The sequence below is a fragment of the Dryobates pubescens genome, chromosome 5 (assembly GCF_014839835.1).
Source record: "Dryobates pubescens isolate bDryPub1 chromosome 5, bDryPub1.pri, whole genome shotgun sequence".
Taxonomy (NCBI): domain Eukaryota; kingdom Metazoa; phylum Chordata; class Aves; order Piciformes; family Picidae; genus Dryobates; species Dryobates pubescens.
Genome location: NC_071616.1, coordinates 16,752,215 through 16,764,732, shown reverse-complemented (window position 1 = coordinate 16,764,732; position 12,518 = coordinate 16,752,215). Strand labels below are relative to the sequence as shown.

The window sequence follows — 12,518 nt, the reverse complement described above, 5'->3', positions numbered from 1 at the left end:
TATGTTCCTCCACCAGACCTATGATAACATTACTATATTAACCTTTATTTTACTCCATTTGTTTTTACTCCATAAATTGTTTATATATTCACTGCTTTTCCTTCTTCACCTACACTGAACTTCAGATAAAAGCATACAGAATATTACTATAAACAATAAAAAAATAAAGAAACAGAGAGATCATGATGGTTTTATATATCATGTCAGCTATCTTTCTGGAGAGGAAAGAGACACACCAATCCGAGAAAGAAATCAAGTACTTTTTGTACTTGCTTCAATTAATTACTCTTTGGCTTAGGTAAAGCAGTCAGTCCTGAAAAAAGTCAGATTTCTGAACAGGTGTTTCTACACCAGATTATCTCATACCTAAGGTTAAAGACTATTTAAACAGGTAACTGGATTAAAGATAGATACCCCGGAAAGAAAATCCACTGTAGACTTTTTATTAAAACAAACATATCTACCACAGAATGAACAGGAAGTAAGGGAAGTCATCAGTAAAACATGAGTTGTTCTCCACCCAGGATCATCTAATAAACAGGATTTATCCCAATGTCACATACCTTTGATGCCTGGGGAGTAGATATCACGTGAACAGTGCTGGGCTTAACTCCATTTGCCTTCGGTCGCTTATAAAGGGCAAATCTGCTTTTTCTGCGTCCTCTGTCACCATTAGGGAGGGACCCATTATACCTAGAGATAAAAAAAACAAAATCACCATAAATAAATCACCATAAATCACCACCAAATGGAATAAAGGAGCAGCAATTTAGTCATCAAATCCATGGGCAAAACACAAAAAGTGACAACCACGGTAAATGTTGTTTCTTGAATTATGAACACTCAAAAATTGTTTACCTACCAAAGGTTGAAATTTTATTCATCATTAATAAGGGAATCAATTACTAATTAAGTACTGAGTTGTTCAGTCACAGAAACACTTCTTCACCTCTACAACAAATCCTAAATCTTCTCTGCAATTTCAATAAATGGGAGTGTTTTAAAAACATTTTTACCCCACCATTCACCTCGCCACATCTCATGCAGAAATTAGGAGGACAAGAGGAAAAGCATAAGGGGTTTGGAAAAACAAAGTAATTCAGATGCAAGTAAAGGGAAGTTTACCTCAAAGCAGGTTCCTTTAGTTAGGTTGGGGTTCCTCCCCCCCTTTTATTACAAAAAAACCAACAACACTCTAATCCTAAAGGCTTCATCTATTAAGGAAAGAAGATGAGAGTGGTTTTAATTTATGTGACTACATCTGCAGACTCACTAATGACTTCCTTTAGCAGGTGTAACATGGTAGCCTTCAACAGTTCTTTCATCTCTGAGGACAGACCCAACGGATTAATTATTCAGAGATGTCTCATGTCTCAGGAGGACACAGCTCCTTCCCCACGGAAAGGATCAACTAGATAATTCTTTGCAATGCAGGAGCACTGAGTTCACCACCCTCCTACCCCAAAGATTTAAGACGGGTAGATGCCTCTCCTCACAGCACTGTCACCTGAACATCCTTGCTAACTCTCAGCTGGTCTGTGGAGGTCTCTCAGGACTCCACTTCACTACAGAGATGCCTCTTCCATTCCTGATCCCCAGAGATTTCAGATTTTTGCCTGAAGAGCTACAGATGTTATTCCACTTAGAAATCTCATTTGTCTTGCAGGTGAGGTCTGTTCTACACAGATCATATCTACTCCTTTCCTGCAGTTCTTATGATTAAAGCTAATATTGCTGTCAGGGATAGAATCTGAAAAGGAGAAGATTTAAAGATGACTTAACTCCTTGCAAAGCAAAAGAGGTTACAAAAGCTAGGAGAACTCATTATCTGTTTAGAAATACACTTAGCTTTACATCCACCACACTACCTGCAGATTGAAATCATTTGTAGCCCTACAGAAGGCCAAGAGTCTCTCACTGCTCCAGCTGTAAGATCAATTCTGTGACAATTGTTGGCTAGGAAAAGCTGTGCAGTAGCCCTGAAGCTTTTTTTCCCCCCGTAGCATTGTGTTTCGTATATGGAACAAACTAGTTTGTGTAAGAATAGAGAACACACTTGGAGACCCTTGTATCCCTTTGCATACAAATGAGAAATGGGTGTGAATGAAAGCAAGTGGTGTCACTGTTACGGAGCAGTGCCCTGCAGAAGGCTTGCTGCTGACTTCAGGCAAGGATCACCTTGTGTCATGTGTGTCTAAATACCAGTGGGCTGAGCTGCAGGACTGCCAAGTGTTTTGAGAGTACAAAACCTGAAAATTTCAAATTTAAGCACTCTAGAATGTAAACCCAGACTTTTTAAAAACATACAATTCTATGAGTCTCTAACATCAGGTAAGTTAAGAGTTTTTCAGATGGGCTACCCTGGACTTGCTCTTCCACTTCCATTTTCACAGGGAAAGCTACTGTATGTTTGTGGAATGTTTAAAAAAAAAAATCCCCAATACAGTAGCAAAACAGGAGTAAGTCATTATTATTTGTTGCCAGGCCTGATCGTATCTGGAAACCTGTTACTAATTCCACACACGAGTAGCAATAAGTTAAACAGGAGATCCTCATCACAAGAGACCAGTTTCTAGAAAGAGGTAACAACATGATCCACAGGCAACTTAAATACCAGTCCTCAAAACAGGAATGATTTGATTCTGCAGCTTGAATCTTCCTAGATAGATACACATGCCTTCTTGCAAAGACATTTATATTACCAGGAATATGCCAGCAAGTTTTAGCTTGCCTGAAGACAACATTCTTTCTACAAGCATTTTCATCTGAACACCTGAGAAAGCAGCTACTCCTTCAGAAATACAGATCTGCAAGTAGTATCATCACTACCTTTGTATTCTGTATTTTGATATTTGTACAATCTAAGCAGCACTGAAGCAGTTCCACTGCAAGTTAAAAACAGGCTAGTGGGGTTATTTTGTTCGGCCTTTTTTTCTCCCCTCTCATTCACAAAATAATCAGAACTGAGAAAGGCAACTTGATTTTCTTTCAGGTCTCTGTGGGATTTAATTCTCTTTGAAAAAAACAAAAAAAAAAAAAAGGAAAGAAACCACTCAATGTTAAAAAGTCTTTTGGAAACTTTAAATAGGAGGGAAATAAAAGCCAAGTGAAAGTTTAATTTGTTCATCCAGATTAGCACTGACAAGTTTTCATGAAGATTCTCTTTGTGCCAACTCCTAAATTTCAGTTGCACAAAAGGGCAGGAGGAGCCAAGTGGTAGTTTTACTTTGTTATGGCTTAATTATAGACCTTGAAGTTTTATTTTGATCTGACATGGGTAAAAAAAACTAAGACAAATGTATGTTTCACAGGAGTTAAAATGAGTGTCAGAGAACTTTCCTCCTTCCTCTCCACAGCCTGCAGACGCCTTCAGTTTTTCTAGGCCAGGATTCTCAACTTGTTCACCACAAACCACCCTCCCCATGGCACTTGGGCCACACCTTCCCTTGCTACTACCTACATGATCTACATACCAAATGAACCAGTATTAACACCATTGGCTCTCATCAGCCACAACAGGACCTGCACCCACCCACTCATGCGGCATCTCTGTCTTGGAAGATGTGCAACTAAGGTTTCCCTTGAAGCAACAGACCCCATGGTCATTTCTTGGCTTTTCTGATCCGAGCTGTCCCACAGGACATGATCAGTTTCAGTATTCAGGAGGAGGAATACAGACATGGCCACTTTAAGTCAGGTTTTCTAAGAAGGAGGAGCTATCCTCTTCTATCCTTCATTGTTCTTAACTGTTTCACTAAGCAGTGTTCAGTGGCAGGATGGAACAGCAAAGAAATGGGATGGACAAGGACTAAAAAAATTCCCTATCACTGTACATTGGGAGACTCTTGAGCTACCCCATAACCAACAGGAGCTTCATGAACAGAAGTTCCCTGTCAAATCCTCTTACAACACCTCTCCACAAGCAGCAGCTCATTTCCCTTCTCCTCAGTGCCTTCTGGTAGCACCAGAAACCTGATACACTTTAGGAAACAACTTACTAGCATGTCAGGGAAGCATTTTGCTTCACAAGAGGCCAGCACTACCAGAGACAACCCACAGCTGGAACACACTATCCCACCAAGAAGTCAACAACAAATGCTGTTTCTAACTAATAAACTAGGAGAAATTAAATTTCACAGAGACAGAATGACCATTTTCAAGACCATCCTGCTCACACACAGATTTACAGGGCACTGCTGAAGTTCTCTGGATGTTCCAAAACATCAGACCAACACATGTGGAAAGAGCGGTCCTATACTTTTTCCCAGTGCTACTCAGCGACAGCAGTACTGGGCATTATGAAACCTTGTGGGATAATTATCTCTGTTGATAGCACTGTTCCTTGCAAATAAGGGAGTGGTGTTGGCATAGGCTGTGGGCACCATAATTATCAAAGCCAGTTTCCTACAGATTTACATCAAACAGTTGAGTACTTTTGGTATATAATGAAATGCAAACTCCAATCAGGTTTTTCTCATAGCTGGGATACGTAACGAAAGCCTCTCCTCTGCCTAGATTCATGGCTGTCTGGAGAGCAAGACCACACATGCTCTCTCCCACAGTCCGAACAGCGTGGCAAGTTCCTATTTTCTCCAAGTCTTGTAGGAACCTACTGGACTACTTCAGCGAGCATCAACCAGTTCTGAACTATTTGTGGGACAGCTTGTTACACCACCTTTTTGTTTTGCTTGGCTTATTTTAAAAGGAATCAGGCTTAGTCAGTGGCAAAGCCTCAACAAGACTTCTGCTATTAAGGATAAGAGCTCTAAAAATCTTGTCCTGTATCTTGACAAATCAGACTTCAGCTCAGGGAAGTCATCCTCAAAATTACAGGGAATACCTACTAGCTACCAGACAGAAGCTGCTGCATGTAGCCAATTTATTTTTTACAATGCTATGAAAATACAAGCTGTCATAAAACTGAAATACTTCCCCATACCTATGTAATCTACCTCCAAAAAGACTACAAACTGAACAAGTCATAATTTTCACAGGTAGTATTTCCCCTGGGCACAAAGGAGTGATTTCACTTGGCTTTCCTCACATACTACTAACAGTTCAACTGCACACCTCACCATTTTTAGATGCAAGCCATCCCATTTTCCAGACTTAGCTATGCAGATGACAGTTCACTTATTACCACAGTTCCAGTGAGGGACAGAGAGCACATCTTTGCTGCTCTAAACAATAAAGCTGCACAAGTCAGGTCACACTTGAGTGACTTTTTCCTTCTCAGTACATTCCAATTCCATGTTCTGTATCATCCAGCAGTAAATATTCCACACACAAATTCAGTTTGTGCTTACACTGTATTTTTATCATCACTGAACTAGAGTGGGCCAACACTGCAGTCCCACCTATCATTTGCTAGTTTCTTCCTAATACTTCTCTGCCTGGTTCACACAAAACAGAAACAAAACCAGGTTTACACTTTATATTTAGTTTTAAACCACATCAGTTCCTAGCTCTCCAGCTCACTGCAAAGCCACAGAAGCTCTTACATCAGCAACAAGGGAAAAATGGCACAAAGGGTAGGAGATTCCTTCATAAGTATTCTGAGTCTACAGTTATCATGGCATCTACAACATTATAAGTCTAAACAGACATTATTCACCTTTACAATATCCAACCCCAGAGCTTTTCATGACTGAATGCTCAAGTCCTGACTAACAGGAAAGCCCTCTTCTGCTGAGGCATGCAACAAGTACTCCCTTGAACACAGATTAAACAGGAAAAGTCTCACAAAAAGAAACAGAATCATTTTGGTTTGAAAAGATCTTTAAGACAAGAGTCCAACCATTATCTAATTCTACCAGCTCTCTGGTGCTAAACCATGTCCCTCAGCACCATGTCATCTACATGTCTTTTAAACACCTCCAGGGATGGGGATTCATGCATCTCCCCACAGAGCCTGTTCCAGTGTTTAAGAACACTTTCAGGGAAGATGTTTCTTCTGATATACGACCTAAATTCCCCAGCACAACTGGAGACTGTTTCCTCTTCTCCTGTCACTTGCTACGTGGGAGAAGAGACCAACTCTACAACTGGCTACAAACTTCTCTGAAGTTGATCGCAGAGAGCCAGATCTCCCCTCAGCCTCCTTTTCTCCAGACTAAACAACCCCAGTTCCCTCAGCTACTCCACACTCCTCCTAAGACTTGCCCTTGCCCATAAGACTTCACCAGCTTTGTCACCCATCTCTAGATCTGTTCCACCACTTGAATATCTTTCTTGTAGTGAGGGGCCCAAAACTGAACCCATTACTCAAGATTTGCTCTTGCCACTGCTGAGTACAGGGGGACTATCAACTCTGCCACTCGAGACCAAAATGCACAGAAAGCTCCAGTATACACAACACTGACAAAAAAAAATGAGTGAACTTGTGTCTTGGTTTATCAATACCAGAACTTCATACTTTTTACACCCCCTCCTTGCATCAGACTGCACAATTCATTTTGTATCTCAGAGAACTATTTCAGCAAAATAACTTGAAAAGGTTGGGATCTATTTGGAAGGACAGTATCTATTCCAGATAGGTTTTTTCTGTACTAGACCTTCACAAAACAAGCAGTTGCTGCCTGCCAATTATCTGAGAATTTCAGTGAAACAGAACAGAGAAGTTATTTTCAAACTCAATCTCATTGGGAAGGGCTGCCAAATATGAAAAGCAAATATAAGTAGCACTTCTGTACCAACAGGATACTACTAGCTTATTTTCTCCTTTGAACTTCATTCTCTGGTACTATGTATCAGCATTATAGATATTAACTCCATGTGAATTTAAGTCTAAGCTTGTCTTCCAGCTGACGATTACGTGCATCACTTGATCTCAGAAGCACGAGGGTTATGTTAATTGTCAGTCTGTTCCTGCAATGAAGGTTACAAAAAAAACCCAAACCTTTAATGTTGAAGTTTCTTTGAGTTTGGAAGGATACTCTTGTTCTCATCATCCCCTGACACTCAACAAGCAGCTTCACAAGCCTAGATGGACAAGAAGGTTCCCTTCTGTGCTCCACAGACATACTTTTGGCAAAAGAGAGTTCCTTCCTGATCATATGAATGACAGAAAACAGACCTAGATGGAAATTCAAGGGGTCAGAGTCCCATCCCCAACTCAAAGGTTTAGCCTAGTCAATCCACAACATTTATGTGTGTTAGGCTGCAAAATCCCGGCCTCTCTACCATGTTTCAACATCAGAGTTAAACTACTCCTCAGATACACAGCAAGGGAGACTGAAGTCAAAGCAAGTCTCTTGCACTTCCTGCCAAATCCACCAAAAAGCCTAAACAACCTGTTTTCCTTTTTCACAGCAGGCTCCCATGCTAGATTTGGTTCTCATCTGATTTTTCTTTCTGAAGGAAAACATCTTAAAAAGTAACAGCAGCAAAGTAGCCTTAAGTAGAGGCTTTGTTACTCTAACCATAGCAATGAGTAGCTCGTGGGTAAGCAAAGAGCTTCCATTCTTTGACTAAGGAGAGCCACTGATTCAGTATCTTTGGTTTATGCAACCTTGGAGGAAGTCTAATATAAGGCACAGTCCCACCTCAGAATATGCTACCTAAGACATCTCTGGTAGGCAAAAATGCCTCCTAATCACTACCAGCAGCACAGCTTCATAAAGCAGTCTTCCTGCAGAGCAAGAAAATCCAAACCAGCCAGTTTCAAAGTCTCAAATAATATCTTTCTCCAATTATAAGCAAGGTTTTTGCATCTGTGAACATGACAATCCCTGAGAAAGGTATATTGGAAAAGTTAAATGTGGCTATAATCAGTTGCCTTTTTTTTTTTTAAGTCACATTTGTTCTTACAACTTGCACCTGTGAAGTCATTTACTGCCAAAGCACTTCAGGAAGTATTCCCTTCTCCAGTACTTGTCAAAGACTTGTTGGCATAGCAATCAATCTTAGGTGCTCACCACAAACCTTCTCTTCCCGAGTGCCCAATTTTAACACTGCTTCCCCGGTTTACTGCTACCTGTACTGTCCTAGAATCACAGAATAGTGGGAGTTGGAAGATACCTCTGGAGGTCAACTAGTCCAACCCCCTTGCTAAAGCAGGGTGAGTCATTGCAGATTACCCAGGACTGTGTCCAGCAAGGTTTGGAATCTCTCCAGAGAAGGAGACTCCACCACCTGTCTCGGCAACCTGCTCCAGTGCTCTCCTTTCAAAGTGAAGTAGTTTTTCCTTACTTATAGGTGGAATCTCCTGTGCCCCCTGTCCTGTCATTGGGCACAACTGAAAAGTCTGACTCCATCCCTTTGACACTTACTTAGATATTGAGAAGATCCCCTCTCAGTCTGCTCTTCCCAGGCTAAACAGCCCCAGGTCTCTCAGCTTTTTCTCTTCATAGAGATGCTCCAGATGCCTCAGTATCTTCATAGCCTCTGCTGGACTCTATTCTCTTGAACTGGGGGGCCCAAAACTGGCCACTTCTGGAGTATTGTGCCTTCGCTAGGGCAAACAGAGCCTCCAGAGAAGTTGCAGAGTTTCAGTGAAATGCAGTCAGGCCTGACAATTAGGTAGATTTTTCAAAGAAGGTCAATTTACCTTGCCAGCTCGTGATCAGGGGTTTTGGGTGGGTTGGTTGGGTTTTTTGTTTTGGTTTGTTTTTTTGGAATCTACCCTTCAAAAGCTGCTCCTAATTGTTCCTGCCATCATTAGGAGCCTTGCAGTCAGCTTGACCAGAAGCTGTACACTACACTTACACTGCTTTGTGTTCAAATACAGCCAGCCTCTTTCTAAGCAGAATCAGAAGTGTGGATTAGCTGAACATGCAGTTAAAAGGTTATGCACACCATGGGGGGAAAAAAATAATTTAAATCTTTTGGAGGCACCTACAACAGATCAGATAAGATGGAACCTACTTCCCTTCTTCACAAGGTACACAAATCAAGTAGAACCTTATCTAATGAAAACAAGGTAAGAAATCACATGTAAAGTAGCTCCACGGTCTCCAAGGTGACCCTACTTCTCCTTCTCCCTCGGTGTTCTGGAAAAGACCTGGTTGCTCTTCTGGTTCTCAAGATCCTGACTGAAGGCAGGGGGAAAGCCTTGTTGTCATACCTCTCGCCAAGTGATGAAAGGATCTAGTACGCTATAGTGGAGATTAATTCACAGCCTGCTTTTTGAACTATTCCACTGTACACATTCCCTCCACTGTCAGCAGAACTGCCCTGCTGTTACAACAACTGTGACAATAGTTCAAAGAAAATAGTAATCGAGTTTGTTTTAGGAAGAATGTTTATAGAAACTACAGCTGACTAATCCTCATGCATGTTTAGCTTAAGTAACACAGGCAATTCTAGAAAACATGCACCTGATATACATAAGCCTCATCCGAAACAAAAAGTTAAAGGATGCTATTGGCTTGCGAATAGCAAATCGCCTGTAAGAACTGCTTTTAATCATCTTTATTTACACCACACATCCAGTTTAATCCTGATTTGGGATAATAGGGGAAGAAAATAAAGCAGTAGCAAAAGTGAACAGTCTCAGAGTGAGTGGCACAGGAGTGTAGATTCAGACTAGATACAATTTAAAAAACTGTTTGCATAAGGGTGGTAAAACACTGGCACCAGTTGTCTACAGAGACTGTTGACATCACATCCCTGGAAACATTTCAGGTCAGGCTGGATGGGGCTCTGAGCAACCTGCTCTAGTTGAAGATGTCCCTGCCTAATGTAGAGGGGTTGGACTAGATGACATTCAAAAAGTCCCTTCCAATCCAAACTTCTATAATTCTACGATTACTATATTTGTAACACAAGACAACTGAGATCCAGTCATGAACACGGTTTTGTCACTCATATAAACTAAATGTTCCTTCTGAGGTGGGAAGAACTTACTACAGCAATTTTTTGTAACTCTTTGACCGTATTTTTCTTAGCAAGTAGTTTGTTTCTTGTCTCAGGTTATTCGTCTCAAAAAGTAATTTGCTACTTCTGCGATATTGAGGACAGCAACTGCCACCACCGCTGAAAGATGCAAGTTTCTGCAGAAGTTTCAATTGGCATTGCAACCTGAGTTTAATTAAAGGAATTCACATTCTTCAACTGCATGTGTTAATGACAAGGTAGAAAGAGGTGTTTCAAGAGGCAGTAATGGAGGATATTCACTGCATAAGCTTCTGCAAGACAACTATATAAGCAGCACAAGAGTTTGATTAAAAGCTAATATTCTCAAAGTGCCTAAAGGAGTATGCTGATGCAGACTAGTAGAGCATCAGGGTAAGCTTCAATTAAAGCAGTCAAATAACTTGACAGTTCCAAACAACTTAATAGCTGAAAACCTATCAAGGCAGCTCAGTTAAGCACCACAGCCAGAGAAAGAAACGATTATAGTCTCACCTACAACATAAGACTTAGTAGAAGTCATCCATAACTATGATACTAGTAGGGGAAAAGAGCAGTTACCTTTAACAGGAAAAAACAAAACCACACACACACAAAAAACCCCTTCAAACCCTCACATTTAAGATACCAATTCCAATGCAAGTAATATGCCAGAAGAGCATTAGAATGCAAGTGATTTTCCTTTGAGAAAGCAAAGAGTAAAAGGAATCTGTTGTTGGGTTTTTTTCATATAGTGACTTCCTTAACAATCCTTATTTCCAACATTTTACTGTTCTATCCAGCACTCATTTAACAAGGAGGCAATTTTATTCAGTGCCTTAAGCCCATCTCCAAAGCAGTCAACTAAAACCATTCACCACTGCATAACACCAACAACGCTAGCATGCAGCAAAATACCAGGTATAAACTAATCAAGTTCATTTCAAGGCCTGCTTTTTATTCTAGCTACAAGAGCATAAGAGGTGAGCAAAGCACCACATTTAAGGAATCTTCGTTCCAGCCCTAAACTTCTCATTCTACAGAGGAAATGCCATTCATCTGAGAAGTGTCTATAATCTAGCCAAATGCCACTGAAATTGCTTGTTATAGCATTTTGTTAAACCAAAAAGAAAGAGGCACAACAGGAAGCACGATCGAAGTTTTACTGCCTTCAAAACAAGTCAGATAAACACAAAATCCTTTTCAAAGGCAAGTACTACACACAGCACAGCTAGGTTTTGGTGCAAGAGAGAAAGAAGTGAAGGAGGAAGGTTGTTCATCCAACACACCAGAGACTTAGGACCCACACACTTTTGTCTGGGAACAATTTACTATCTTCTCTCAAATACCAGATTAAAAACAAACAAAAACCCAACACCCAGCAAGTTTCAAAATTGAGACAAATTGGACTTCACATAAAACAAGGAGATCAGAGACCTCAAAGCCCCTGACATACCAAATTTACTCCCAACCCATTTGATCTTCACACATGCTTGAAGGGGCAAAAGCAGGCTGTTCAAATTTCAGTCTGAGGAATGAATAGTAATAACACCAGGTTACATCTGTAATTTCACTACATTAAACATTACGGAGGAACTACACTTGATTCAAAGGACCATTTGAGACATTGAAAAGAAAGGCAGCACAATCCAGGGAAACCATTTCCTTACCAGTCCTAGTGTTTCCCTAAAAGATTATCAAGAACTATTTGACAGCTCACATTTTCATAACAAAAAGTGATAGCTTCCTTATGACTTCAGTTATCCTCCAAGTACAAGCAGTTATAACGTCAGTTTTGTGATTCCACAGAGAAGAAATTCCAGGACACGTCACTCTCAGCATTTTCACACACTTAAACATGATGAGAATCTTCTTCAGTTTACTCCAGTACCATTTAGCACAGTTGAAGAGAAAATTTGCATCCATTTTGTGCATACAGGTGATCTCACAGGCAGTGCACTGAATAGTAAGTGCAGCTCTCTACTGTATCCTGACCTGCAAATTGTGTCAAATCCTATTGATTTTAACATTCCTTTTAGTTTCTCAGGGAAAAGACAACCTTACAAAAGGCACAGCTCTCTGTTCAACCCCAGCTGCTTAGCAGAATCCCAAATGTTTGCCTCAGACAGAAAAAAGAGAGGGTTCTTTCTTTGGAGCACTTGCAAGCATTACTGCCTCTCTCAACTCAACAGCTTCCTTAATATCCCTGATGCTAAATTATCATCAACTGCTATAGCAGCACAAGCAGTCACAGGCAAGATAATCTGCCACACAGCCTGCTCCAAACAGAGCATGTTAAGTGAGAAGAGAAAACAAAGAATTCCCTTTCGGTCTTCTGGCACCCAGCAAGATCTAGAGGTTGAAAAGTTTTCAGATGGTTATCTTCAAAAGCTGCTGCACTACAACCTAGCTGAGGGTCATTCCATGGTTACACTTAGCATGGAGTATTCAGTGTGAGTTATTGTCAGAGATTTAGGCTTTTAGTTCTTACTCTCCAAACAATGTAAAGATGAAAAGAAAGGCCATGCTAGGAGGTAGATATAGAAATAAAACCAGAGGAACAAAGAACACAGAAGCCTACAAGAGCTGGGCAGCAGGGCACAACGAAGCAATGCAGCATTATAGAAAGAAATGTTTAGGCTGGAAGAATCTTTAAGATCATCAAGTCCAACCATTAACACGACAGT

At 40.7% G+C, this 12,518-nt stretch overlaps 1 protein-coding gene across 2 annotated transcripts in view; it reads right to left on the bottom strand.

Moving 5' to 3' along the window:
* Positions 1–12,518, bottom strand: part of PELI2 (pellino E3 ubiquitin protein ligase family member 2) — a 79,790-nt gene that overhangs the window by 50,628 nt on the left and 16,644 nt on the right. For both annotated transcript variants that reach the window (XM_054161687.1, XM_054161688.1), the window contains exon 2: positions 564–693. In XM_054161687.1, coding sequence (XP_054017662.1) covers positions 564–693 — 130 coding nt within the window. The remainder of the gene's footprint in view (positions 1–563; positions 694–12,518) is intronic.